This window comes from Diaphorina citri, unplaced genomic scaffold (genome assembly GCF_000475195.1).
Source record: "Diaphorina citri unplaced genomic scaffold, Diaci psyllid genome assembly version 1.1 scaffold793, whole genome shotgun sequence".
Lineage (NCBI taxonomy): Eukaryota > Metazoa > Arthropoda > Insecta > Hemiptera > Psyllidae > Diaphorina > Diaphorina citri.
The window spans coordinates 39,678-65,723 of NW_007378225.1; the positions used below are offsets into that span (position 1 = coordinate 39,678).

The 26,046-nt window shown below is 37.5% G+C and overlaps 4 protein-coding genes across 4 annotated transcripts; 3 read left to right on the forward strand and 1 right to left on the reverse strand.

Moving 5' to 3' along the window:
• Window positions 1-1,799: 1,799 nt before the first annotated feature.
• Window positions 1,800-5,156, reverse strand: LOC103512117 (dnaJ homolog subfamily C member 28-like). Its single transcript, XM_008476872.2, has 3 exons — window positions 4,889-5,156; window positions 4,351-4,614; window positions 1,800-1,874 (listed from the first exon to the last, which is right to left on the reverse strand). Exons 1-3 carry the CDS (start codon window positions 5,018-5,020, stop codon window positions 1,800-1,802), a joined length of 471 nt encoding a protein of 156 aa, XP_008475094.1. The 5' UTR covers window positions 5,021-5,156.
• A 422-nt stretch (window positions 5,157-5,578) lies between these two features.
• Window positions 5,579-8,629, forward strand: LOC103512118 (putative aminopeptidase W07G4.4). Its single transcript, XM_026825683.1, has 5 exons — window positions 5,579-5,597; window positions 6,834-6,917; window positions 7,264-7,399; window positions 7,886-8,271; window positions 8,563-8,629. The coding sequence occupies exons 2-5, from the start codon at window positions 6,895-6,897 to the stop codon at window positions 8,627-8,629; spliced, it is 612 nt and encodes a 203-aa protein (XP_026681484.1). The 5' UTR covers window positions 5,579-5,597; window positions 6,834-6,894.
• Window positions 8,630-12,311: 3,682 nt separating this feature from the next.
• LOC113465343 (dnaJ homolog subfamily C member 28-like) lies at window positions 12,312-14,543 on the forward strand. The gene is made up of 4 exons (XM_026825687.1): window positions 12,312-12,534; window positions 12,906-13,053; window positions 13,261-13,459; window positions 13,909-14,543. The coding sequence occupies exons 1-4, from the start codon at window positions 12,320-12,322 to the stop codon at window positions 14,034-14,036; spliced, it is 690 nt and encodes a 229-aa protein (XP_026681488.1). The 5' UTR covers window positions 12,312-12,319; the 3' UTR covers window positions 14,037-14,543.
• Window positions 14,544-21,470: 6,927 nt separating this feature from the next.
• On the forward strand, window positions 21,471-22,394 carry LOC113468618. The gene is made up of 2 exons (XM_026825688.1): window positions 21,471-21,884; window positions 22,119-22,394. Exons 1-2 carry the CDS (start codon window positions 21,661-21,663, stop codon window positions 22,336-22,338), a joined length of 444 nt encoding a protein of 147 aa, XP_026681489.1. The 5' UTR covers window positions 21,471-21,660; the 3' UTR covers window positions 22,339-22,394.
• The last annotated feature ends 3,652 nt before the right edge of the window (window positions 22,395-26,046 follow it).

Genomic DNA, 26,046 nt, shown 5'->3' on the forward strand with positions numbered 1-26,046 from the left:
TGGCGCTTAGAATTGGTATCACTGTATTAGGTAGCCTTTCACTACCTCTAGTCCAACTGTCCCAGGAAAAAATTGAAAAGGGTGATTGTTTTTCTTGGTTTATGTACTTTATGTTTGATTTTACTATTTCTCCAGTGTTGCCAAACGTTTAAAAAATCAAGGGGAAATAAAAAATCCCTCTTGTGCTCGTTGTATTTTAAAAATCCCACGTGTATTGAATTTGGCCTGGCTTTCTTCTACCCTGTTCTCCTATCTTCGATTTCGGACGATAAGACCTTCTTTATTAGAATTCCCTCCATTAAATCTTTCTCCCCCCCCCCTCTCTCAAAAAGAAAAAAAAATCCTGATTAGTACTCTACTACTTAGTATAGCCTGCCTTTGGGGGGCTCTAAGTTTCGTAAAAGATCGTAAACCTATAGGCAGGAATTCTGAACTTGAGAACAGACACAGTGGAGTGGTTTAAAGCTCGCATGCATAAACCTCACAGCAGTCACCTAAGTTACAGCTAGGAGTAAATAACTATATTTGACCCCAAAACTTTTTTTAAGAGGTTTGACAGAGGGAACTGTAACTGCTATGGTCTTATCCTCCCGAAGGACGATAAGAGAGAAGGAAGACAGGATAGGAGAAAGCCAGCCGTTCCGAGAACGAACATTATCCCATCAGGATAAAATCCTCCCCGGGCGGGAATCGAACCCGCGGCCTAGCGCTTACAAGGCAGACGCACTACCAACTAAGCTGACTTAGAACGCAGGCCCCAAACTTTTTGAAGTAGGTAAAGTGGATTAATTGAAGAATCTTTAGGTAAGATACTCCCTAAGTAAAATAAGACTAATAACCGTAATAAGTCTAAGAACTAAACTAAAACATTAAAAATCGGTTCCAATTGACGCCACCGCGAAAAATTAAAATAAAATGAATTAAAAACCTCAACGGCCTAACCTCTTAGTTATCAGCTAGCCTTCGAGGGTAAATATAGAAGGTAAAGCGCTTGCCCCTTGTAAACGTGCTAGGTTGCAGGTTCGATTCCACCCGGGGCAAACCTTTATTCTAAACATGATAAGGTTCCTTCTAGGAGAGAGGTCAGTTTCTCCTGATACTGTCCTCCTTTATTTGATTTGGGAAAATGAGACCTTTATTGCTTCCCGTTCTCTCTATCAACACTTATATATGTTCATTAGTAAGCGCATAACATAGGGGCCAACGCGTTCTTGAACATCACACAAATGTCCGCCACTATGTTTATATTTACTTCCACTAATATTTTTACTCTGCCTGGTAAGATAAAGCTTGAGTTTCGAGTTTATTGATATTTCATATCTTTGCGGTCTGAGATTTGCGGGCTTGAAAAGAAAACATTGCGACCTGGTGGATTTTTCAATGTAGTACTTTTCTCAATGTATCGTCGCGACAATTAGGTGTGCATTCTAACCTTCCTACCACTAGGGAATATGGTACGGTACCTATGTGGAATCTCTTGGAGGGGAGGGAGAGAGAGAGAGAGACAGAGAGAGACAGAGAGAGAAAGAAAGAAAGGGCCACAATAGTCCAAAACAGTATTGCCATGATATCTACTGAGAGAGAGAGAGAGAGAGAAAGAAAGAAAGGCCACAATAGTCCAAAACAGTATTGCATGATATCTACTTGTACTTTTGCCGTCTCAACAAAAAAATTGCCATCTCAAAATCTCGACTATATCAAGGAAAATTTGAAGTTATGTGCATAAATACATATGTGTGTCTAAAGTATTTTGTATTATTCTTCTTGATAACACACAACTTTCACTTTGGAGGGAAAGACTAATAGGTGCATTTGGCATATCCACCATTCACTACATTGAAATTAGTGGAGATGGCAAATGTACCAATTGATTTCTGAGAGAATAGAGAATTTCCATGTTTTTTCTGTGAACCTTTGCCAAAATGTACCTCCGGTAAAAACCAGCTAACCAGTCAAATCAAAGAATTTTTTGAAGACTCGCAGAATGCTAAAGGCGGTTTATTTTCCTTAATTCCTACTGTTTTTCATGCGACCAACAGTTTTCCTGCGATTTCCAGTTTTTTTTTTTTTTTTTTTTTTTTTTTAATCAAGCTAGGTTTAAAAGTAGGAACCTCGTTATTAAAACATTATTTAATAAAATACCTATTACCTATATACGTACTTGTAAATTCCATTGAGACGGCCAGCAAGTCGAATACATTGAAGAAAACTGAGCACAGGACGAAACCTAACTTCTTCATTTTGTCGAGAGAAAATCCGTCAATCACAAACACATTAAACCAAAACAATTTTTAGAGCACAAAATAAATTAACACTGTTTTAAATTTATTTTTTAATCCTTTTTAATTATATTGATCTCCTACGTGAAAATAATTAAATAATAATAAGAAGAAGAATAATTAAAAATAATATTCGTAAAAATTCTACTGTCACGAAAAAGAAATGAAACACGCACGCAGTGAACACGTCCCTACCACAACAGGTAAAAAACTAAAACCACAACCAGAATTTCTGAAATTGAAAAGGAACAAGATAGGAACAGAGGCGAATGTAAAAACCTTTAAGAGCCAAATTGAATTACAGGTAATTTGAAACCTTAAGTAGCGGGCCATCCGTAATTTGTACGGGAAGGCGTATCGACCATTGAAGTAAACAATAACTTCTGCACACCAAAATGGGATCGACCAATACCGTGTCTATCTTATCGATTATCGATTTTCACTGTTACTGCACATCATGACCTTACTTCATTCATTAGATACCTTTACCCATGGACCTATAAGTATTTATGTATGGCTATTGGCTAATTTAGATATATATGTTTTAGAAGCGCCGCCATTAGATCGCGGGTTCGATTTCCGCCCGCCAAAAGAGACAGAGTTCGTTCTCAGAACGGCTAGTTTTTCCTGTCCTCCTTTTCTCTTCAATTTCGGGACGGTCGACAAGACGACGAAAAAAATGCCTCCTGTAACAGGATTCCTTTTTCTTTCTACACTTTCCATTCAACAAAAATTTCCCTATGAACCGTCTCCTCCTGCTTTGTTCTCCTCTCTCCTCCTTCTAATAATAATAATAATAATAAACTTCTGGGTTTTGTTCTTTAGATTAGTCTGTAGCAGAATAGGTACAATAATAGACTTGAATAGACAATAGAACCTATTCTGTATCGGGATTCGGATGAGAAATACAACCAGTTCAATGTAGTTCAGTTGTACTTCAAGATAAATATTTTGCTGCCCAAACATCTTCATTCCCGAGTAATCTCTGAGACATGATCATGGATAGAATGAGGGAGAAAGAGTAGGCTGATGATGATCTGAGTTTAAACTTAGTTTAAGTTAAACTGACTTCTGATTTACTAGATTAACTGGATTTAAAAATAAAAAAAAAATTGAAAACAATCGATCAGATTTAACCGGGTTAACTGAAGTTTAAAACTGTAAACTCCGTTTGTGAGACCGGGAAAAAGGAAAATAAAAGGGATTTCAAAATTAGTAGGTAGGTTGGTAGATATGAATTAAGTTTTGTGGCTTTTTCTCTTCCCAACTCTGAATGACTTGTGGAATTGAAGAATCTCATGCATAATGAATTCTATTTGTGCAAATGTGGATACATAAATATGTATAACTCAGGCTCTTTTTATTGTAATGCTTTTAATACAGAACAACATAGAGCATACGCAGGGCGCCCAGAAGGGAAGCCGGACCCGAGGGGGCAGAAATCGCGGCCCCCTCCCCCTAGTTCAAACCCCGTCTTTTAGACCCCCGGTCCAAAAGACGGACTTTCACGAGGGACGAAACTTAGAGCCCCCCAAAGGCAGGCTATACTAAGTAGTAGAGTACTAATCAGGATTTTTTTTTCTTTTTGAGAGAGGGGGGGGGAGAAAGATTTAATGGAGGGAATTCTAATAAAGAAGGTCTTATCGTCCGAAATCGAAGAGAGGAGAACAGGGTAGAAGAAAGCCAGCCGTTCCGAGAACAAACCTCATCTGTTTAGGGACTTAAGGGTAAAGTTCGCCCCGTGCGGAAATCGAATCCGGAACCTAAGCGATTACACGATTCTACGGTTGGTTCTGGAATTATTGGACTAGAGGTAGTGAAAGGCTACCTAATACAGTGATACCAATTCTAAGCGCCATCAGCAGTATATTAAGAACTATGAAAAGAATTTGCATACAGGGTGAAAAACAAGTACAATTTTTTGTTGATGGAGGGATTTGAATCCGGGACTGTGGCATGGCAAGCAAGCACTGGACCAACCGTGCCCTTACTTATGATAGGTTGGTATTTTTTCTTCCTATCTTAAGTCGTTATTTTCTGAGACAGATAAATGATATAAAATAATTTTTACCTTGATATCTTGATCCACGACTTCTACTTTCTCTTTGTCTTCATGAAACAATCCAAACTCTCCCCCAACCTCATTTGCTTTTTTTCTCTCAAGCCAAAATTTTTCTCTCAGCTTTCTGAATGCTGCTTCAATTTGTTGAAATTTCTCTGTATCAGCATCAGGGGACCCACTGTCTGGATGATACTTCTTAGCCAAGCTGATGAACTTTTGTCTTACAGCTTCTTGATCACTTTCATTTGGAAGTCCTAATGACTCGTAATACTTCTGAAAATTAAAATTCCACAGGCTATAGAGAAATAGTTTGAATGGGATATTATAAAGTAGGTAATTTATTCATACTTAGTATAAATTTGATTGCAACTCTTCAGGCTGGTATCCTCCCTTTTTAAAGTCCAACAGCCAGATTAGGTTGGTCTCCTCCCTGTTTAAAGTCCCCTAGCCAAATAAACAAAATAATAATACACACCTAATATCTATCATCAATGATATTGGTAGTGATTGGTGATTGCAGGGTATAACATAAGAGTTTGTTACTTACTGAATAATCTTCTTTTGGGTCATATTTTCCTCTTGCAAACTGTACATTGCAAAATATTGTGAATTTCCTTTTCAGAGAGTACCAGAGGGTAGAGTTGCTTCTCAGAAAGTATCTAACAGATCCAAGCTCCATAAATTTTACACAACACTGAAATATACAGGTAAAATCGTATCAACTAGAGATATTTGAGCTTCAAAGATTACTTCTCTACCTACTTGAAGTTCAAAAATGTTTGGACTTTGGATCCTGATTATCTAGAAGAATTGAAATTTTCAAAAAAAGCGGCCAAATTCAATACACGTGGGATTTTTAAAATACAACGAGCACAAGAGGGATTTTTTATTTCCCCTTGATTTTTTAAACGTTTGGCAACACTGGAGAAATAGTAAAATCAAACATAAACCAAGAAAAACAATCACCAGTGTATCCAGACTTAGTGATTTTTCACTAAATTTAGTGAATTCTTGGCTAATCTAGTGATTTAGTGATTTGAGGTCAAAATCTAGTGATTTTTGAAAGAAATGTAATTTCAGTGCAAAATTGCTCCTAAATCTGAAACGAAAGATTTAAAAATCCCTCCACTCATAAAATTCCCTATGATATATCGAAAGAAAAATTATCGATTTTTAGATTTATCGAATTTTTCGATATATCGATATCGCAACATTTTGAAGAAGAGAAATTAAAATTTCTTTTTAATTTCTATTTGCTCTAGTGTTGGGAATAATCGATTATTTCACATAATCGATTATCAATAATCGATTATAAAAAATAATCGATTAATCGATTATTAATCGATTAATAATCGATTATTCTAATACGTAGAAAAGTCATGAGAAAAGTGCCTTACCCTAGGGGGGAGGGGGGCACTTCTTGTACTTTTAGCACATCACATTCAACCGAGCAGGAAAAATGAGGACCAACGGAATTTTTGTTTTTCTTCTACGACTTCTAGATCCCGAGATAAATCGATTAAAAAAATGCCGGTAAATCGTGAACTTTGACGTCACGGCATACGCTCCCGTAGGCGATGACGTCACATCAAATGTCCCGAGCAAAGCTCCCTCGCAGGCAACGCATTAATGTGTTTGTGCGCATACGTTTCTGCGCAGTTCTTTCTGCTCCTCCGCTAGCGCGCTTGCATTATGGCGCTACCTAACGGACGAAAAAAACAACTGCGTAAAGTCTGACGTCACACATATTTGAACTCTTTCATTAGAACGGAAAATAAAAATTGAATTTTCGACCTTATAAGTTATTTTTTCGGAGTTTTGACCTCAGATTTGGATTTTTTCCCAACTTTTTACATAGGAATCGACCATTTATTAATAATTTTTACCCATTTGCAACTGCTCCATTGGCAAAAAATACCAAAATGTGATTTTCCGATTATTTTTCATAATCGATTATACTTTCGATTATTTTTTATAATCGATTACGATTACGATTATCAATTATAATCGATTAATCGATTATCATAATCGATTATTCCCAACACTAGCCTTGCTCAGTGTCTCCAGACTTAGTGATTTTTCACTAAATTTAGTGAATTCTTGGCAAATCTAGTGATTTAGTGATTTGAGGTCAAAATCTAGTGATTTTTGAAAGAAATGTAATTTCAGTGCAAAATTGCTCCTAAATCTGAAAAAATGGACTCATTTTTTCAGAAACCTACAATTTTGCCCCTTCAAATTAGTCACGTATGCAATATGCACTGCTTTTAATTTAGTGAAAGCGCTGTAGTTGGCATTCTTTTCACACACACATTTTTTTTTCCCCCAACAACATTGCATATACCAGCAGCGATAGCTCCTTGAAAGCACCAGTTCCGCATGGATCACTGAAGTTGAGCACGGTTGCGCGTGGCCTTGTAAATCGGTAATTTTCTCTAGAGTTTAGCTCTCTCTACGAAACCAAGTCTTCATGGCACTTCCTCCTGGGCAAACTCTCCTTGTAAATCGGTAATTTTCTCTAGAGTTTAGCTCTCTCTACGAAACCAAGTCTTCATGGCACTTCCTCCTGGGCAAAAGTAAGTAAAATGAAAACCACTCTTCAGCTACCTACTTTTTTTCTACATCTTCACTGTTTCACACCCATGAAATTTATGTTTACCTTAGGTGGACTTCCCTATGATAAAGGAAAAACTAGATCATTTCTGCTGAATCACCCCTAGATTTGCCAGGTCACTATACAAGTTGTATAATGACCTACTAACGTTATGAAGTTATGAGCTGAAATGTTAAAAAAAAAAAAAAAAATGTCTGTACTCTGCTTGTATTTTGGAGAAAATAATGTCCATGGCTAATTAATTGTTTGTGGCTGGGCTTTGTTCCTTTGTTTCATTTTTAAAAGTAACATTTTTTTTTTCTCCACAGTTTGCCCTATGAAGTTAAAACTGCCACTAGTTTAGAAAGCTCCGACTATGATGGTATTGTTCTAGTGTCCAACAAAGTACCTGAAGATGCTGCCTATCCACAACCCATCATCAAGCTCTTGCAAGAGCAGTCAAAGGTACTTATAAATTTTAAATAATCTCATTCTCTTCCTCTCCCCTTCATCTTACTTTACTTTTAGAATTTTAGCACTACAAAAAAAAAAAATGAATAAATTGTGATAATTATGATATCAAGTAGGTGATTAATAAAACTTCCTCTGGTCTGGCTAGGGGATGTTGGAGTGTCTGGCTGTGGGACTATAAACAGGGAGGAGAACAGCTAACCCTAACCGGCCTAGCTAGCTGGCAGTTCTTCAAAGGGTTCTCTCTGCTTTTAAAGACCAAGCACAAGTCCTCACGATGGTTGACTGCAGTTCATGACAAGCCAGCCAATTTAACATGGCTAGAGCTAAAGACCATCACCCCGGTGTATAGCAGATACAAAAGATACCTATTCTTTATTCTGCTATTGCCATTCAGTGAAAGCTAAAGCTTCTGAAACAACAACTTCCTTAAAAATAACAACAATAAAAAAATTGGATAATTATTTTATTATTTTACAGATTGACAAGGGATTCAATGATGATATCACCTTGTTACATTCAAGTCTGCCAGCAAGCAGATTTGTGTATGCCCCCACGGGTAATATGACCAAAGAGTATGATGATGTGAGGAGTTATGCTGAGGCTGCCAAAAAGGGTATTGCCCGGGCCCTGAAAGCCGGCATTACCAAGCCCTTGTTAGCTTTGCCGTCAGACCCCAATTTTCCCAAGAGTGAAGTGGTCACTCTACTGGGGGCAATGGAAGGCCTGTATACAAACCTTCAATACCGAGAATTCAAACCAGAGATATTCCCTAAAGTGAAAGTTCTTGGTATTTGGAGTCCCAAACTGGATGGTGCTGGATTGGAGTCAGTGGTCAGTGCTGCTACAACTCTGGAGAGTGCCAGGTTACTACTATTTTCTCACTATCATTATCTAAGTATAACTTTTTTTCACTATGTTTTATCCTTGATCATGTACCTTGCACAAAACAAAGAAAGTTTTGTGAAATCATTCCAATTTTACCATGATTTGAACTCAAGTAATAGGAACCCTGACTTAGCTAGTATCATGTGATAGCCATCTATCTATGAATAATGAGGGCAGGGCTCAGCATCCTCTGTTTGCTTGTTTATAAAAATAATAAGTAAATAAAGTTCCCTTAATTAATCAATAAATACTTATTACTTACATTTCAGATGGGTTGCCCGTGACATTGGTGGTACAGATCCAGAAAGAATGGCACCACCCGTAATTAATCAATAAATACTTATTACTTACATTTCAGATGGGTTGCCCGTGACATTGGTGGTACAGATCCAGAAAGAATGGCACCACCCTCATGCACGCATTTCTTTACATGCCAACACCCGAAGGTAAAAATAGTCGTAATGAATCTCATCAGTTCTTAGATATGCACGCATTTCTTTACATGCCAACACCCGAAGGTAAAAATAGTCGTAATGAATCTCATCAGTTCTTAGATGTAAGCGTCTCTTAACATTGAGGTTTCAAATTGATTAGAAAGAGCGAATCTTCCATGGTCCTCGAGGCATATTGGGAGTTCTTGTTGGGAGATTCAAAACTATGTAAGTATGCAGATATTTTCTTTCGTATATTTTTATATCTGGTTCCAATGTCTAGATATAGAACGAGTTCTCTAATGGAGACTGGAGGATACTTGCTGAAACATTTGTACCGGGTTGTCCATTTCTGTACCTACATTGTTTCACGTTATCATGAACTTGGGTTTCCATTTGTGCGATTTTGCATTCGTTTATGATGTGTTACGTGTTGCTTTCACAACCCTTGAATGGTTTGTCCAGTTTCTAATTGTTATTAAACTTGGCTATGTTCAACACATAAAAGACAATTTGATCATTGGGTGCCCCGATCGGACCTTTGGAGACTCCGTATGGGTCTTTTTTACTGTAGAATATTTCGTTTCACCATTCTTTTGCTATGACTCAATAATGAAAGGAAATGTGCCGGAATATGTTCAAAGAACATGAAAAGCAACGATTTGATCTTCAAGTAAAAGTTACCCCGATCGGACCTTTGGAGACTCCGTATGGGTCTTTTTTACTGTAGAATATTTCGTTTCACCATTCTTTTTGCTATGACTCAATAATGAAAGGAAATGTGCCGGAATATGTTCAAAGAACATGAAAAGCAACGATTTGAATTGATCTTCAAGTAAAAGTTCACCGTCGCGTTGAGTAACTTTCGGGTGTCACCCTGTATGTAAATTCTTTTCATAGTTCTTAATATACTGCTGATGGCGCTTAGAATTGGTATCACTGTATTAGGTAGCCTTTCACTACCTCTAGTCCAACCTGCCTATAGGTTTACGATCTTTAAGAGTCATAAACTTTTAATATAACATTAATGTGTAATGGAGTTTATATGTAGTGTAGTTTATGTAGTTTTGAACTTAACCCTTTCATTCGCAACTTTGAAATTCATTTATACTTAGTAAGTGCTTCCCCAATAAAATGCAGATCGTCAGAACCAACATATTGAAAGAAGCTCCTCCTATAGATCTATTTATAATATATGATGGGTATTTTTTTTTCTGACGATCATTAACGATTTTTTTTTTTTTAATCAACCAATTAGATTACTTAAAGCGAACGCCAGCCTAGTTAGTTTGGTTGGTAGCACGTCTGCCTTGTAAGCGCTAGGCCGCGGGTTCGATTCTTGCCCGGGGCGGATTTTATCCTGAATGGATAATGTTCGTTCTCTGAACGGCTGGGTTTCTCCTATCCTGTCTTCCTTCTCTCTTCGATTTCGGGACGATAAGACTAGCAATTACAGTTCCCTCTATCAAACTTATTTTCTTTTCTTTTTTTTACTTAAACCGAGTTTAAAGTCAGCTTGTAGCGCTGTCATTGGTCGCAGAAAGGGTTAAATAGCCATTCTTTCATGTCTGCCACCCGGGGCGGATTTTATCCTGAACGGATAATGTTCGTTCTCTGAACGGCTGGCTTTCTCCTATCCTTTCTTCCTTCTCTCTTCGATTTCGGGACGATAAGACTTTAGCAATTACAGTTCCCTCTATCAAACTTCTTTTTTCTTTTTTTTTTTTTTTTACTTAAACCGAGTTTAAAGTCAGCTTGTAGCGCTGTCATTGGTCGCAGAAAGGGTTAAATAGCCATTCTTTCATGTCTGCACAGTGCATAATGAGCTCCCCCCGACTATCTCCAGTCTGCACTGTTACTGACTAGTGGATGTCGTCCACATATACCTAAATACCTCACTGAGAATGCAATGGCTTCATACTGTGTATACGTATATTGTATAACTATGTATGTATATTGTATAATAATTATGATGTCGTCCACATATACCTACCTAAATACCTCACTGAGAATGCAATGGCTTCATACTGTGTATACGTATATTGTATAACTATGTATGTATATTGTATAATAATTATACTAGTGGATGTCGTCCACATATACACCTAAATACCTCACTGAGAATGCAATGGCTTCATACTGTGTATACGTATATTGTATAACTATGTATGTATATTGTATAATAATTATATTGTATAGATACTATATAGTGGCGTGTCTTCCTGAAAAGCTAGGGAAGAACCGCTTTCCTTCCTCTCCACTGTTCTTTTTCTCACCTCCCTTTACTTATCAATTGCTGAAAATAGCAAATAGCCTGAATTATAAGTGGGTGTCCACAACAGGGAACCAACGATAGCCTAGTACCGACCCAAGAGAAAATAAACCGTGGTAATGAATAGAAGCGTCCTCAACGGAGTCTTGACCATAGTACCGAACCTCGGAGAAAATCAAGAAATCAAGCTGAGTATTTTTTCTGCGATGGTCGATGGTCTCGGCGAGTGTCCATGGTCTATGGTCTCCGGTGGCGTGTCTTCCTGAAAAGCTAGGGAAGAACCGCTTTCCTTCCTCTCTACTGTTCTTTTTCTCACCTCCCTTTACTTATCAATATTGCTGAAAATAGCGAATAGCCTGAATTATAAGTGGGTGTCCACAACAGGGAACCAACGATAGCCTAGTACAGACCCAAGAGAAAATAAACCGTGGTAATGAATAGAAGCGTCCTCAACGGAGTCTTGACCATAGTACCAAACCTCGGAGAAAATCAAGAAATCAAGCTGAGTATTTTTTCTGCGATGGTCGATGGTCTCGGCGAGTGTCCATGGTCTATGGTCTCCGTTGTGGCCGCGAACTTAGACCACCAATAGATCGGCATACTCTACATATTTATGGGTTTTTAGCTTCCCCTTTTGAAAATCCGACGACCCGCCTCTGGTATATCCACAATATGTGAATGTAGAATGTACTCGTATATTGTAACTTTGTTTTAATGATCATTGATCATGAATACTCGTCCTGATCTAAAACATGGGACATTCTGAGGTTGAACTGTTGTGGTTTTAGTTTTTTACCTGTTGTGGTAGGGACGTGTTCACTGCGTGCGTGTTTCATTTCTTTTTCGTGACAGTAGAATTTTTACGAATATTATTTTTAATTATTCTTCTTCTTATTATTATTTAATTATTTTCACGTAGGAGATCAATATAATTAAAAAGGATTAAAAAATAAATTTAAAACAGTGTTAATTTATTTTGTGCTCTAAAAATTGTTTTGGTTTAATGTGTTTGTGATTGACGGATTTTCTCTCGACAAAATGAAGAAGTTAGGTTTCGTCCTGTGCTCAGTTTTCTTCAATGTATTCGACTTGCTGGCCGTCTCAATGGAATTTACAAGTACGTATATAGGTAATAGGTATTTTATTAAATAATGTTTTAATAACGAGGTTCCTACTTTTAAACCTAGCTTGATTAAAAAAAAAAAAAAAAAAAAAAAAAAAAAAAAAAAAAAAAAAGTTTTTTTTTTCAAAATTTTAGCCAATCATTGCTCAATCTTAGAGTTAAACTCACTTCATTTACCCAGACATTACACTTTGAATGAAATGTTTCAGCACACAGCACCTCAACATCGACAATATCTGAGTTTTGATGGTATTGGGTCAGGTACTCCCAGTGAACGAGAAAAGCAATATCAGAAACATAAAGCATCAACAGCTGTACAAAACGTATATGAACACCGTATTAACAAGCTCAATGCAAGAGATGTTCAAACATTGATTGTTAAAGACAAACAGAGAGCTAAAAATATAAAGACCAGGTTTGTATTTGCATACCTACCACTTATAGTTATAGGTAAATTGTATTTAATATAATCTTTCCCAGGGCTGGGTTTCTTGAGAAGTGCCTATTCCTTACTAATGTGTTTGTTTATTATTAGGTATTATTTTTAATGGAAGAAATTGCCATGAAGTTTTAGCCTTTTCTTGTGACTCCAAGTGCTCCAACAGACCACAGCATTAAAATCTCAAAAAAGAACCCCCTACCTGTGACCTGTGACACATCTTACCATAAACCCTAAAAAAAAGTAGCAAGGTATGTTACAATGTTAATTTGAAGTAGAGTAATAGTACGTTAATATTGTCTGTACTGTAGATATAAAATACCTGTTTCTTTTCATTTCTGTAATAGGTATGGAATGGACAGATTAGTTGAAGATCTCATACAAGAATCTATGTCACGAGGTGAATTTGACAACTTATCAGGTCATGGGAAACCTCTGCCACAAAAAATAGATATCAATCCCTATGTAGACTTCACCACTCACAAATTGAATCAGGTATGTATGTTGGTAACCTTTCTTTTATTTTTATTTATTTAATTTTTTGGATAGGTGCTTTAACACTTATGATAGTAAGGTCATTTGCGCCGATTATTTCATTGAAACACTGATTAGCCACATCTCTTGAGAGAATTAAAATACCTGCAATATCAGACGCGCTACCCTACAAGCTAACTAGGCTGGCTTATTTGTGTATTTCTTCAGGTCCTCATTGAGAATGGTTTTGCACCTGAGTGGATTACCTTACAGAAAGAAATACGAGAAGAGAAAGAGTGTCTTCTGCGGGAAATACATGGCGTGAAGCAGAAACTGTCGAAACCGATAACCTATGAAGACATGGATCTGTGGAAATCTCAAATAAACAAATGGAAAGATAGAGTGACGAAGCTCAACAGCAAGATAAGTAAGTATGCATACGTTATTTGCTGAATAAAATTATATCAAATCAATTCCTACAATATCATCAAAATCAATTAGTTGAAACTTTCATACAGCAATCACGTTCACGATTGTTCACGAAATACTTAACTTCGTAAGGTAAAAGTGAAATATTTTGACAACCTGGTTAAATTTGACAACCTAGAAGCACGGCTGCGCTATGCTGCGGGTTCGATTCCTGGGGCGAACTTTATCCTAAACACAGAAGTTTCGTTCTCGGAACGGCTGGGTTTCTTCTATCCTGTCCTCCTCTCGCTCTCGGAACGATAAGACCTTCGTCGGTACAGTTCCCTCAATCAAACCTCGTGTTGTTGTATAGATGAAAAGCCTAGTTTGTGATGGTGTTGGTAATGGAAATAAATACTTATCTTACATTAGTATTAGGTACTATAGTTTTGCTTCTGCCATTTGCAGACAAATACAATCTTCTGGTGCCGATTCTGATGAAGCAAATGTTGCTATTCGACTTAACGAAAACTTGTGATGATCTTCTAAAGGAGCACACAGAAAGCAGTAAGGAGGAAGACCGAGTCAAGTCTTAACGCGAAATAAATGCGTGTGATAGAAGAATTTAGTACCTGAAAATTATGAGAGGTAAATATGTACCAATATCATAGATATTTTCATGGAAAGTAGGTTTATTTATAGTATTTAGATTTAGACATATTAGATCTAGGTCATTATTTATTAAGTACCTTTGATATTTTTCTCATTTGATATATTTGATCCTATGTTCGTGAACGTAGAGTTTTTTTTTTTATTTTTATTTTTTTAATTAGGTATTACTTATTACTCTCTAAATTCTGTGATTTTCTTTCTAGTTCTAATATAAAATTATATACGTACACTATACCTCACACTCCTATTTTCAGTGTTATTTCTGTTTATTATTATTCTTTGGGTTAATAATTATTAATATTATTAGGACTGTTCAGATAAATATTTCTGTGACAGAGCAGGTAAAGATATTGACAGAACTGGGAATAAGGTAAAAGAACTTGCAGCGTTTTTTCCTTCGTCAGATTTATCCTGGAAAAGAAAATCAACCAGATCCCAAGCTTTGTTTATATCTTTTCGAGTACCAGTATCTTCTCTTACCCTCCGACACTGACTCAGGTATGGCGATGACTGCTAATGAACTCAAAAAGTACTTGAACCCCCCCTCTGTCCGCCCCTACATCAATATAAACCGGTCTCTGAATTGTATTCTTCTGAATGCTTCCAAGTCTGAAATGTTCAGAGCAACAGAGCTTTTCATTACTCTAATGATACTGACCGCGGCTTCTTTGGTTCTTGGTTCGACTCCCGGGGAACCATGATAGTGATAGAGGTGGAAAGATGACTTGAATTTCAGTCAATCTAGCTCCCACTGGGACTTGAATTCTAGCTCTTCTTCCTTTCTCTTCGCCTAAAGCCTGAGAATTCTCTCTCTCTCTCTCATGCACGCATAAAATAAACCGCCTTTAGCATTCTGCGAGTCTTCAAAAAATTCTTTGATTTGACTGGTTAGCTGGTTTTTACCGGAGGTACATTTTGGCAAAGGTTCACAGAAAAAACATGGAAATTCTCTATTCTCTCAGAAATCAATTGGTACATTTGCCATCTCCACTAATTTCAATGTAGTGAATGGTGGATATGCCAAATGCACCTATTAGTCTTTCCCTCCAAAGTGAAAGTTGTGTGTTATCAAGAAGAATAATACAAAATACTTTAGACACACATATGTATTTATGCACATAACTTCAAATTTTCCTTGATATAGTCGAGATTTTGAGATGGCAATTTTTTTGTTGAGACGGCAAAAGTACAAGTAGATATCATGCAATACTGTTTTGGACTATTGTGGCCTTTCTTTCTTTCTCTCTCTCTCTCCCTCCCTCCCAAGAGATTCACATAGGTACCTACATATTCCCTATGGTAGGAAGGTTAAATGCACCTAATGTACGACGGTACATTGAGAAAGTACTACATTGAAAATCCACAGGTCGCAATGTTTTCTTTTCAAGCCGCAAATCTCAGACCGCAAAGATATGAAATATCAATTAACTCGAAACTCAAGCTTTATCTTACCAGGCAGATAAAAATATTATGGAAGTAAATAAAACATAGTGGCGGACATTGTGTGATGTTCCAAGAACGTTGGCCCTATGTTATGCGCTTACTAATGAAATATATATAGTTTGATAGAGAGAACGGGAACAATAAAGGTCTCATTTTCCCGAAATCAAATAAAGGAGGACAGTATAGGAGAAAGCTGACTTTTCCTAGAAGGAACCTTATCTGTTTAGAATAAAGTTTGCCCCGGGTGGGAATCGAACCTGCAACCTAGCACTTACAAGGCAAGCGCTTTACCTTCTATATACCCTCGAAGCTAGCTGATAACTAAGTTAGCCGTTGAGGGTTTTAATTCATTTTATTTTAATTTTTTCCTCCTCTTCAAATTGGAACCGATTTTAATGTTTTAGTTAGTTCTTAGACTTATTACCTTATTAGTCTTATTTTACTTAGGGAGTATCTACCTAAAGATTTTCAATTAATCTACTTTACCTACTTCAAAAGTTTTGGGGCCTGCCTAAGTCAGCTTAGTTGGTAGTGCGTCTGCCTTGTAAGCGCTAGGCCGCGGGTTCGATTCCCGCCCGGGGAGGATTTTATCCTGATGGGATAATGTTCGTTCTCGGAACGGCTGGCTTTCTCCTATCCTGTCTTCCTTCTCTCTTATCGTCCTTCGGGAGGATAAGACCATAGCAGTTACAGTTCCCTCTGTCAAACCTCTTAAAAAAAGTTTTGGGGTCAAATATAGTTATTTACTCCTAGCTGTAACTTAGGTGACTGCTGTGAGGTTTATGCATGCGAGCTTTAAACCACTCCACTGTGTCTGTTCTCAAGTTCAGAATTCCTGCCTATAGGTTTACGATCTTTTAGAGTCATAAACTTTTAATATAACATTAATGTGTAATGGAGTTTATATGTAGTGTAGTTTATGTAGTTTTGAACTTAACCCTTTCATTCGCAACTTTGAAATTCATTTATACTTAGTAAGTGCTTCCCCAATAAAATGCAGATCGTCAGAACCAACATATTGAAAGAAGCTCCTCCTATAGATCTATTTATAATATATGATGGGTATTTTTTTTTCTGACGATCATTAACGATTTTTTTTTTTTTAATCAACCAATTAGATTACTTAAAGCGAACGCCAGCCTAGTTAGTTTGGTTGGTAGCACGTCTGCCTTGTAAGCGCTAGGCCGCGGGTTCGATTCTTGCCCGGGGCGGATTTTATCCTGATGGGATAATGTTCGTTCTCGGAACGGCTGGCTTTCTTCTATCCTTTCTTCCTTCTCACTTCGATTTCGGGACGATAAGAGCTTAGCAAACCTCTTAAAAAAATCTTCTGTGTTTGAGAAACGCCAGTTTCTTACTCCAGTTTTGTTCTTGTTATCAGAGAAACTATGTATGGTATTTTATGATAGTAAAATTGACTTTTACGATATCATGCTCCTTTTTTTCCTTTTTATATCACCTTTATTCCGAGGTATACCCTTGCAAATTTTAATATGGGTTTTAATATTTTAATATTTCTAAGTACTACTCATAAAATGGGTAGAAATTTTAATATGGGTAAGTAGGTACTAAGAAGTAAAATGGGTAGGTGTAGGTACTAGGACTTACTAGATTCTCATTTTATGGGAGTTCTCGTGACATCATAGTAAGTATTTCCAGAGATGTCTCTAGAAAATCACAGGTGACGATAAAATTGCCGATAAATCTGATGATAGGTAATGGTGATTTTTATTTATCGAGGGATACGTTTCCTAAAAATTTCGCACTTCACCAAAGCTATAACGTAGTAACAGTATAGGTACATAGAGAAACCTTCTGAAAAGTAACCTCGGGATTACGAGAGAAGAAGAAGAAGAAGAAGAAGAAGAAGAAGAAGAAGAAGAAGAAGGAGGAGGAGGAGGAGGAGGAGGAGAAGGAGAAGACGATGTCGATGAAGGAAAAGATCAAATTGAAGTAGCAGCGGGAGAAAGAGAGAGAGAGAGAGAGAGAGAGAGAGAGAGAGAGAGAGAGAGAGGGGGGGGGGGGAAAAGGGGAGAAAAAAAAAAAAAAAGTCGATGGTCTCGGCGAGTGTCCATGGTCTATGGTCTCCGTTGTGGCCGCGAACTTAGACCACCAACAGATCGGCATACTCTACATATTTATAGGTTTTTAGCTTCCCCTTTTGAAAATCCGACGACCCGCCTCTGGTATATCCACAATATGTGAATGTAGAATGTACTCGTATATTGTAACTTTGTTTTAATGATCATTGATCATGAATACTCGTCCTGATCTAAAACATGGGACATTCTGAGGTTGAACTCCCAGCTAACCTTACCTAGGTTAACCTAGGATACGATTAAAGTTTAACCTTCATCTAATCGTCGAATGCATTCTTAGATAAAAACTAAGAAAATTGTCTAATATTAGCTAGCCCAACATTTGAAAATCACCGATAGTTCATTAAATTTTATTTGTCTATAGTTCTCTATACAGATTGAATGAAGCTCAAGAGTCCTTCTATCCCTACAACAAGCTACTTTTTATTCCTTTGTTGAGATTTTAACCCGCGACCCCCCCGATTACCAAACGTGCTTTTGACTACTGAGCATTTTTCAGGTCCACAGGCTCTACGTGCTCAATGCGCTATGCTCTCAGCTTCACTCTATTTTTAGCCTTCTACACCTATCAGAAACTGATACTTTCTGTCGATGTCGTTTTGAAGTCTGCGACTCAAGCTTATCTCTTTTATATCGTCTTCAGGCTAAAGTGGACAATCATGTTCTACCTTCACTCTATTTTTAGCCTTCTACACCTGTCAGAAACTGGTACTTTCTGTCGATGTCGTTTTGAAGTCTGCGACTCAAGCTTATCTCTTTTATATCGTCTTCAGGCTAAAGTGGACAATCATGTTCTACAGATTGGGTGTTGGACAAGATCTTAATGAACTTCTCGACTGCTAGACGCCACTTAGCCCTCACCTGACTGTTATAGTCAGCCTGACTATATTACAGACAGGTATTCCAACCTGGATAAAGTTCCGAGAAACTATTTTATGTTGAGGTGGATTTTAATGGTCGCTTTAACACGTTCAATGCACCACTGTGATCGGAAGTAATGAATATTCAAAAAACACCCTTAGAATCCTTGGAATTTTTCCAAAATAATTGATCCTATTTTTAACGCATTATATTCACTAAAGATCTTACTGCGCGAATGACATGTTTTAACACATAATTAAAGGACCCAACGAAGAAAAGTCTCATGGTCTGATTGTAAATGCCCACATCCTACATTAATTAGATGTATCATTATTTTTGTTTTCATCGTTTCTTTTGATATCTTTTTGCCGTTTACGAAATAAGTGGCGACCAACCAAAAAAGATCACAAAAATACCCTTAGAATCCTCAGAATTTTCCAAGTGATTGTAAATGCCCACATCCTACATTAATTAGATGTATCATTATTTTTGTTTTCATCGTTTCCTTTGATATCTTTTTGCCGTTTACGAAATAAGTGGCGACCAACCAAAAAAGATCACAAAAATACCCTTAGAATCCTCAGAATTTTCCAAAAAAATTGATCCGGTTTTTAACACGTTGTGATCAATCTGTAGTCTGTAGACTCATTGGGCGTTGAAAGTGTTAAAATTCCATTTTATTTATTACCTCCGTTAAAAGGTTTTTCGATTTTAAATTAATCAATTGACACGAATCCAAAAGAATGTATCTACCTAATTGATCCGATTTTTAACACGTTGTGATCAATCTGTAGTCTGTAGACTCATTGGGCGTTGAAAGTGTTGAAATTCCATTTTATTTATTACCTCCGTTAAAAGGTTTTTCGATTTTAAATTAATCAATTGACACGAATCCAAAAGAATGTATCTACCTGGCTGACGGCTATGTAAATATTTATTACTTACCGACCATTCGATATGAGTGATAAATAACTGTCTCTAATTCAGCAGTACATTAGTAAGTAATTACCGAAATATGAGTGACTCTGTAAGATGTCTTCTGGAAACGGAAATTGAAAAGGCTCAATTATTTTGCATTTAACCGTTTTACCGTTACCGAAAAAGGTTAATGGGTATATCCTGAGCGACTTTGACCGTATTTTTCGCAAAGTTTTCGTCGTAATTTTTGTCTGAAACTTTTTCACAGTTCCTACAGGGAACCAGAAAAAACGAAAGATGTGATAAAGATTTTTTCGACACTATTGACTTTAATACACATGGAAGACACCCAACATCTAAAGGGCTAACAAAGATAATTTTTGTCTGAAACTTTTTCACAGTTCCTACAGGGAACCAGAAAAAAAAAACGAAAGATATGATGAAGATTTTTTCGACACTATTGACTTTAATACACATGGAAGACACCCAACATCTAAAGGGCTAACAAAGGCCTCTCAATTCATTGGCGACAGACTTGTGGCGCCTAAAATAATAAAATGCTATTCCCCATCCCTAACTTCCATTGTTACTATCAACATGTTACGAAAGGCGGCCCCTTTCAAACAAGTGCCGTGGGCCTTTCAAATTCTTTTGTGTATACCCTCTCTTGTAGATAATAATATACCCATTATTATTTATTAAATTTTTGTGTAATCGTCAGGCCTGATCTGTAGGTAACATCTTGGAGGTCAGAGGTAACAGTAACAGGAAGGTTATGAGGGGTGGTAGGTACTTTCTTGTGCAAATGTACCTACACATCTAATTTTCTTGGCAGTAAGTTGGCAGTGCAGTTTTACATTAACAATAAAATTGAACATGAGGGCTCATCTTCCTCATATCACGTGCTTTTGGGGCTTGAAATCTGACCAAAGTGTCAAAGTTGATCGAACCATCTCTATGATAGCGATCTCCAGTAGCATTTTTTTTTCTATTTCTTTTTGGCTTCTTTTTGCCATCAGTGCGATTCTTAAAATTTCAAATCAAGGTTTATAAATATCCGATAGTGGTCTGCCTAAACTATCCTATCCTCCTACTATTCCTACTTACCTATCTCGTATCCTCATTATCCCAGGTATCCCTTTTTGGGGGGCTTGTCACGAGTTATATCGGCCCTATCTCTTGAATAACCTTTAAAGGTACCCATTAGAAATGAGGTCTACCCAAGTACCTATAGCTAACTATTATAAAACTATCCCCCTTATATACATTAACAATGAAATTGAACATGAGGGCTCATCTTCCTCATATCACATGGTTTTTGGGGCTTGAAATCTGCCCAAAGTGTCAAAGTTGATCGAACCATCTCTATGATAGCGATCTCCAGTAGCATTTTTTTCTATTTCTTTTTAGCTTCTTTTTGCCATCAGTGTGATTCTTAAAATTTCAAATCAAGGTTCATAAATATCCGATAGTGGTCTGCCTAAAATATCCTATCCTCCTACTATTCCTACTTATCTCGTATCCTCATTATCCCAGGTATCCCTTTTTCGGGGGCTTGTCACGAGTTATATCGGCCCTGTCTCTTGAATAACCTTTAAAGGTACCCATTAGAAATGAGGTCTACCCAAGTACCTATAGCTAAATATTATAAAACTATCCCCCTTATAAAAACAGCAAGCTTTTGTTTTGTAACAAGACTAACAACAGACATGTCGATACTTGAAGAGGATTCTCCCATTGAGGTTCTTGGAATTTATAAGAGTGAAACGGATGAATTGATTGGTTCCGCATCTAGGTAGATTCGGTAAATCGGTACCTAAAAGGTAATTCTAGAAACAGTAATAAAGTATCGCGGTGTTTGACTATCAAAATTCTTTGGTTCCGGATTTTATTGTAGATCACTTGCCACCTAGAAGGTTCGATGGTCACCGTCGACAAATTTTTTGCACTCTTGCGGTAAAATATCATAACAGCGCAGAGGTTAAAGCTGTTCTGCTGGGGTTTTTCAAGATTACCTAGGTGTATACCTATCGTCAGTTCGTCACCTGAAGTAGGTAGATAAATCATTTAATTTCCATAATGTTTTCTTAATTACAGAGAGAAGCACGAGCAATGTTCTTCGTCACTCAACTCAGGAAGCCTCAATATAGTGCCCCTCCTGCCTCCTCGCAATCCTCTGCAAGGAATAGGTGTCAACATTAACAAGCTGGATCACGTGGTTCTCAATATGAACAGCGAAGGGCGAGGGTTAAATGCTATCCTGCCTTGTGGGGGAAATATTCTCCCTGGCCGAGTGATCAACAACAGTTCCGATCCGTTAAACCTACAGTCATCCCGGAGCCATTCGCTGCGAGGGATGATAAGCAACTCTTGCACGGGAACTACCTCGTTCCCTCGCGCGCTACCAATTTCGTCCCTTGTCGATAACGCAACATGTCGTAGTATGAAAAACTGCAATGCGGTGTCCAGTGGAGGGCGAGGGTTAAATGCCATCCTGCCTTGTGGGGGAAATATTCTCCCTGGCCGAGTGATCAACAACAGTTCCGATCCGTTAAACCTACAGTCATCCGGGAGCCATTCGCTGCGAGGGATGATAAGCAACTCTTGCACGGGAACTACCTCGTTCCCTCACGCGCTACCAATTTCGTCCCTTGTCGAGAACGCAACATGTCGTAGTATGAAAAACTGCAATGCGGTGTCCAGTGATATAATCAAGGACCTGGAAATTCTCGATAAGCCCAGTAGCTCAAGTATCCCCCCTTGTAATGTATACTCCGGTCGTCCTACGCAGGGTTGTGAGCTAAGTGTGAACAGTCAGGCGAATGTCAGTGACAAGATCAACTATAAGAAATCATTGATATCAAGCTGGATGTCATCGGAACGTGACGTCACTACAGACACGTGATGAGTATTGTAAATATGTAGCTGTAAGCTGCGCATTGAATGTGCTTGTAAATATTATTCTGTAAATCGGTCGTCCTACGCAGGGTTGTGAGCTCAGTGTCAACAGTCAGGCGAATGTCAGTGACAAGATCAACTATAAGAAATCATTGATATCAAGCTGGATGTCATCGGAACGAGACGTCACTACAGACACGTGATGAGTATTGTAAATATGTAGCTGTAAGCTGCGCATTGAATGTGCTTGTAAATATTATTCTGTAAATCCCTCCCTCCCAAGAGATTCACATAGGTACCTACATATTCCCTATGGTAGGAAGGTTAAATGCACCTAATCTTTCAAACAAGTGCCGTGGGCCTTTCAAATTCTTTTGTGTATCTCTTGTAGATAATAATATACCCATTATTATTTATTAAATTTTTGTGTAATCTTCAGGCCCTGATCTATTGGTAACATCTTGGAGGTCAGAGGTAACAGTAACATTTTGTGAGGTTATGAGGGGTGGTAAGTATTCTCTTGTGCGAATGTACAACCTGCATTCCTCATTTTCTTGGCAATGCAGTTTTACATGAACAATTGAACATGAGGGTGATGATTAAGGGCCTCATATCACATGAATTTTGGGCCTTGAAATAAGCCCGAAGTGTCAAAGTTGATAGAAAAATCTCTCCATTTCTATGATAACAATCTCCCTTTGCATTTTTCCATCTCCTTTTGACTTCTATTTGCCATCAGTGCGATTATAAAATTTAAAATTAATAAAGGTTTATAAATATCCGATAGTGGTCTGCCTAAACTATCCTATCCTCCCACTATTCCTACTTATCTCGTATCCTCCTTATCCCAGGTATCCCTTTCTTCGGGGCTTGACACGAGTTCTATCGGCCCTGTCTCTTGAATAACCTTTAAAGGTACCCATTAGAAATGAGGTCTACCCAAGTACCTATAGCTAACTATTATAAAACTATCCCCCTTATAAAAACAGCAAGCTTTTGTTTTGTAACAAGACTACGTAACAACAGACATGTCGATACTTGAAGAGGATTCTCCCATTGAGGTTCTTGGAATTTATAAGAGTGAAACGATGAATTGATTGGTTCCGCATCTAGGTAGATTCGGTAAAAATCGGTACCTAAAAGGTAATTCTAGAAACAGTAATAAAGTATCGCGGTGTTTGACTATCAAAATTCTTTGGTTCCGGATTTTATTGTATTTTTACTTTCTATTATTTTTGATAGGTTTCCTTTCAGGTAACTTTAGAAAGAATGCGTTACCGCGGAGCAACCTCCGTGGGCCGAGTGGGTATCACATTATTACACCGATGCTTATACACCGATTTTGAACCATAAATCCTAAAGTATGTCCATATTGTCCATGGGTCAGGGGTTTGATATACAGTTGGGTTTATGGCACTTTATTTGGGTATTTCAACTGTGTACACAGAAATAATATGGGTTACCCTCCGATCCGATCTAGGGACCGTGAAAGAGAAATGTTACGTTTTGTTAAAGAAAAAAGTTGTTCGTAAGGAAAAACTTTTCTCTGATTACTGTTTACTCGATATTAAAGTACTTGTACGTACATAAATTATGAAAAATAGATATTATTATGTATATTTATCTTCAGTGTGTCTGTATAATACTGTTGAACTGTAGATGCTCAATTTGACAACACACATTAATTCTTATCCGCTCAAATTTCGGTAACAGATAGAAAGGAGAGTCCGATGCCCCAAGACATAGAGATCAAGATTTATCTTCTGGATCAACGCACTATCGTGCTAGTAGCATGTGGCCCATTGGGAATAGGAATAGGAGGTAAAAATGACATATCCACTAATACGAATATGATACAGTGCAATGCCCCGTACATTCTATACTGGGTATGCAATGTGTTTAGCGTTTCTCTCCATCTATGTATCCCTAATGTACATTTAGGTACATTTCCCTTTCATGTTGTATAGAGATGGAAATGAAAATCCATTATTTATTTAATAAATGAGAAGTCTACCATCAATATGCTATCTTATCCGCTCGAATTTCGGTAACAGATAGAAAGGAGAGTCCGATGCCCCAAGACATAGAGATCAAGATTTATCTTCTGGATCAACGCACTATCGTGCTAGGAGGTTCAAGATACCAAATCTTCAGACACCTTAAAAGATTTCAGCTTGAAACAAATATCTGATGTAGATTCACGCTACCTTAAAACAGATTAGTGGCGGAGGGATGGGCATTGGGGACTCGTGTTTCTATGAGAAGTTTTTGAAACTTTTGAAACTTTTTGTGACCACGTGATCAATTTTAAGGAAGAAAGACCAAATACAATAAATAATTAGGCATATCATATCATCTCGTACTCTAAAGACTTGTGACCACGTGATCAATTTTAAGGAAGAAAGACCAAATACAATAAATAATTAGGCATATCATATCATCTCGTACTCTAAAGACAGATGGACATGTTAGAGTTTTTGTGCTTAACACATACACAACCGGTTGGGCCCTCAGTGGTATAACAATGGCGGGGGTAAAGAATCTGGTCGCATATAGCCCCTCTTCAGCACCGGTCCCAGCGGAAAATAAGCAATAAAATCGCCAGCCGTCTATGTGTAAATAGAAATTAAAATACCTACCCTTAGATTGACAGGCGGTAAAAATAAAATTAAAATTTCATTATATCAACTTCCTGAAATGTCATCTGTCTAATCTTTCCCCCTCTGTCTAATTCGCACCGAGTCTATTTCACCTAATTCCTAGATCCTCTAACTACACCACTAGCAAGTTAGGTAAGTATAGTCCAAAGATATTGATGTAAAAACTTATTTTTTACACCCTTCTTGGATGTTGGTGAGACATAATTACGTCGAGGATTCCATTCCTGAGCATACCCTATCATTAGTGAGACTCTCTCGGCTTCATTATCCTAATGTCTAATTCGCACCGAGTCTATTTCACCTCATTCCTAGATCCTCTAACTACACCACTAGTAAGTTAGGTAAGTATAGTCCAAAGATATTGATGTAAAAACTTATTTTTTACACCCTTCTTGATGTTGGTGAGACATAATTACGTCGAGGATTCCATTCCTGAGCATACCCTATCATTAGTGAGACTCTCTCGGCTTCATTATCCTAATAATATACCTACCTGGGCTATAGATGTACCACAAGCAATTTTGTATGGTTCAAACCTCTCATGTGGAGCCAGTGGTGTAAAGTGTAAATTGAAAGAGGAAACCTTGAGCCTATTCGCAATTGATTTTTTTTTTTTTTAATTATTATTATTCATTTTTATTAAGAAATTGATAGAGAGAACTGAAACAAGGAAGGTCTTACGGCCCCGAAATCCAAGATAGAAGGGAGGACAAGATAGGAGAAAGCCAGCCGTTCCGAGAACGAACTTTATCTGTTCAGGGTAAAGTCGGTAAAGTTTACCCCGGGCGGGAATCGAACCCTCGAACAGGACTGTAATCTCATAGAAAAGAGCTACTCGAGCTTGCAAAAATTACGGTAGACAATTTTTTCCAAACATTCGTTACCCCATTCTTTTCTTTCCATTGCGGACTACAAGTTCAGATACACATTTGCATTAATACGCTCTCATCTTAGGTACCTACATAAATAAAGACCTAATTAATGTTCAGCTTTCACCTGGAATCAAAGAACCTCCAAGACTCCAACTTATAATGACGGTATACGGACTGTTGAGG

Excerpts from the sequence above, each read along its gene's own strand:
- LOC103512117 (XM_008476872.2), bottom strand. The coding sequence starts at position 5,020 with ATGGAGCTTGGATCTGTTAGATACTTTCTGAGAAGCAACTCTACCCTC. Across the intron at positions 4,615-4,888 it reads ACCCAAAAGAAGATTATTCA|AAGTATTACGAGTCATTAGG; the intron begins GTAAGTAACAAA and ends TTTAATTTTCAG. Across the intron at positions 1,875-4,350 it reads TCGTGGATCAAGATATCAAG|AAATCAATTGGTACATTTGC; the intron begins GTAAAAATTATT and ends CTATTCTCTCAG.
- LOC103512118 (XM_026825683.1), top strand. The coding sequence starts at position 6,895 with ATGGCACTTCCTCCTGGGCAAAA. Across the intron at positions 7,400-7,885 it reads TCTTGCAAGAGCAGTCAAAG|ATTGACAAGGGATTCAATGA; the intron begins GTACTTATAAAT and ends ATTATTTTACAG. Across the intron at positions 8,272-8,562 it reads ACAACTCTGGAGAGTGCCAG|ATGGGTTGCCCGTGACATTG; the intron begins GTTACTACTATT and ends CTTACATTTCAG.
- LOC113465343 (XM_026825687.1), top strand. The coding sequence starts at position 12,320 with ATGTTTCAGCACACAGCACCTCAACATCGACAATATCTGAGTTTTGAT. Across the intron at positions 12,535-12,905 it reads GCTAAAAATATAAAGACCAG|GTATGGAATGGACAGATTAG; the intron begins GTTTGTATTTGC and ends TTTCTGTAATAG. Across the intron at positions 13,054-13,260 it reads CCACTCACAAATTGAATCAG|GTCCTCATTGAGAATGGTTT; the intron begins GTATGTATGTTG and ends GTATTTCTTCAG.
- LOC113468618 (XM_026825688.1), top strand. The coding sequence starts at position 21,661 with ATGAACAGCGAAGGGCGAGGGTTAAATGCTATCCTGCCTTGTGGGGGA. Across the intron at positions 21,885-22,118 it reads ACATGTCGTAGTATGAAAAA|CTGCAATGCGGTGTCCAGTG; the intron begins CTGCAATGCGGT and ends TAGTATGAAAAA.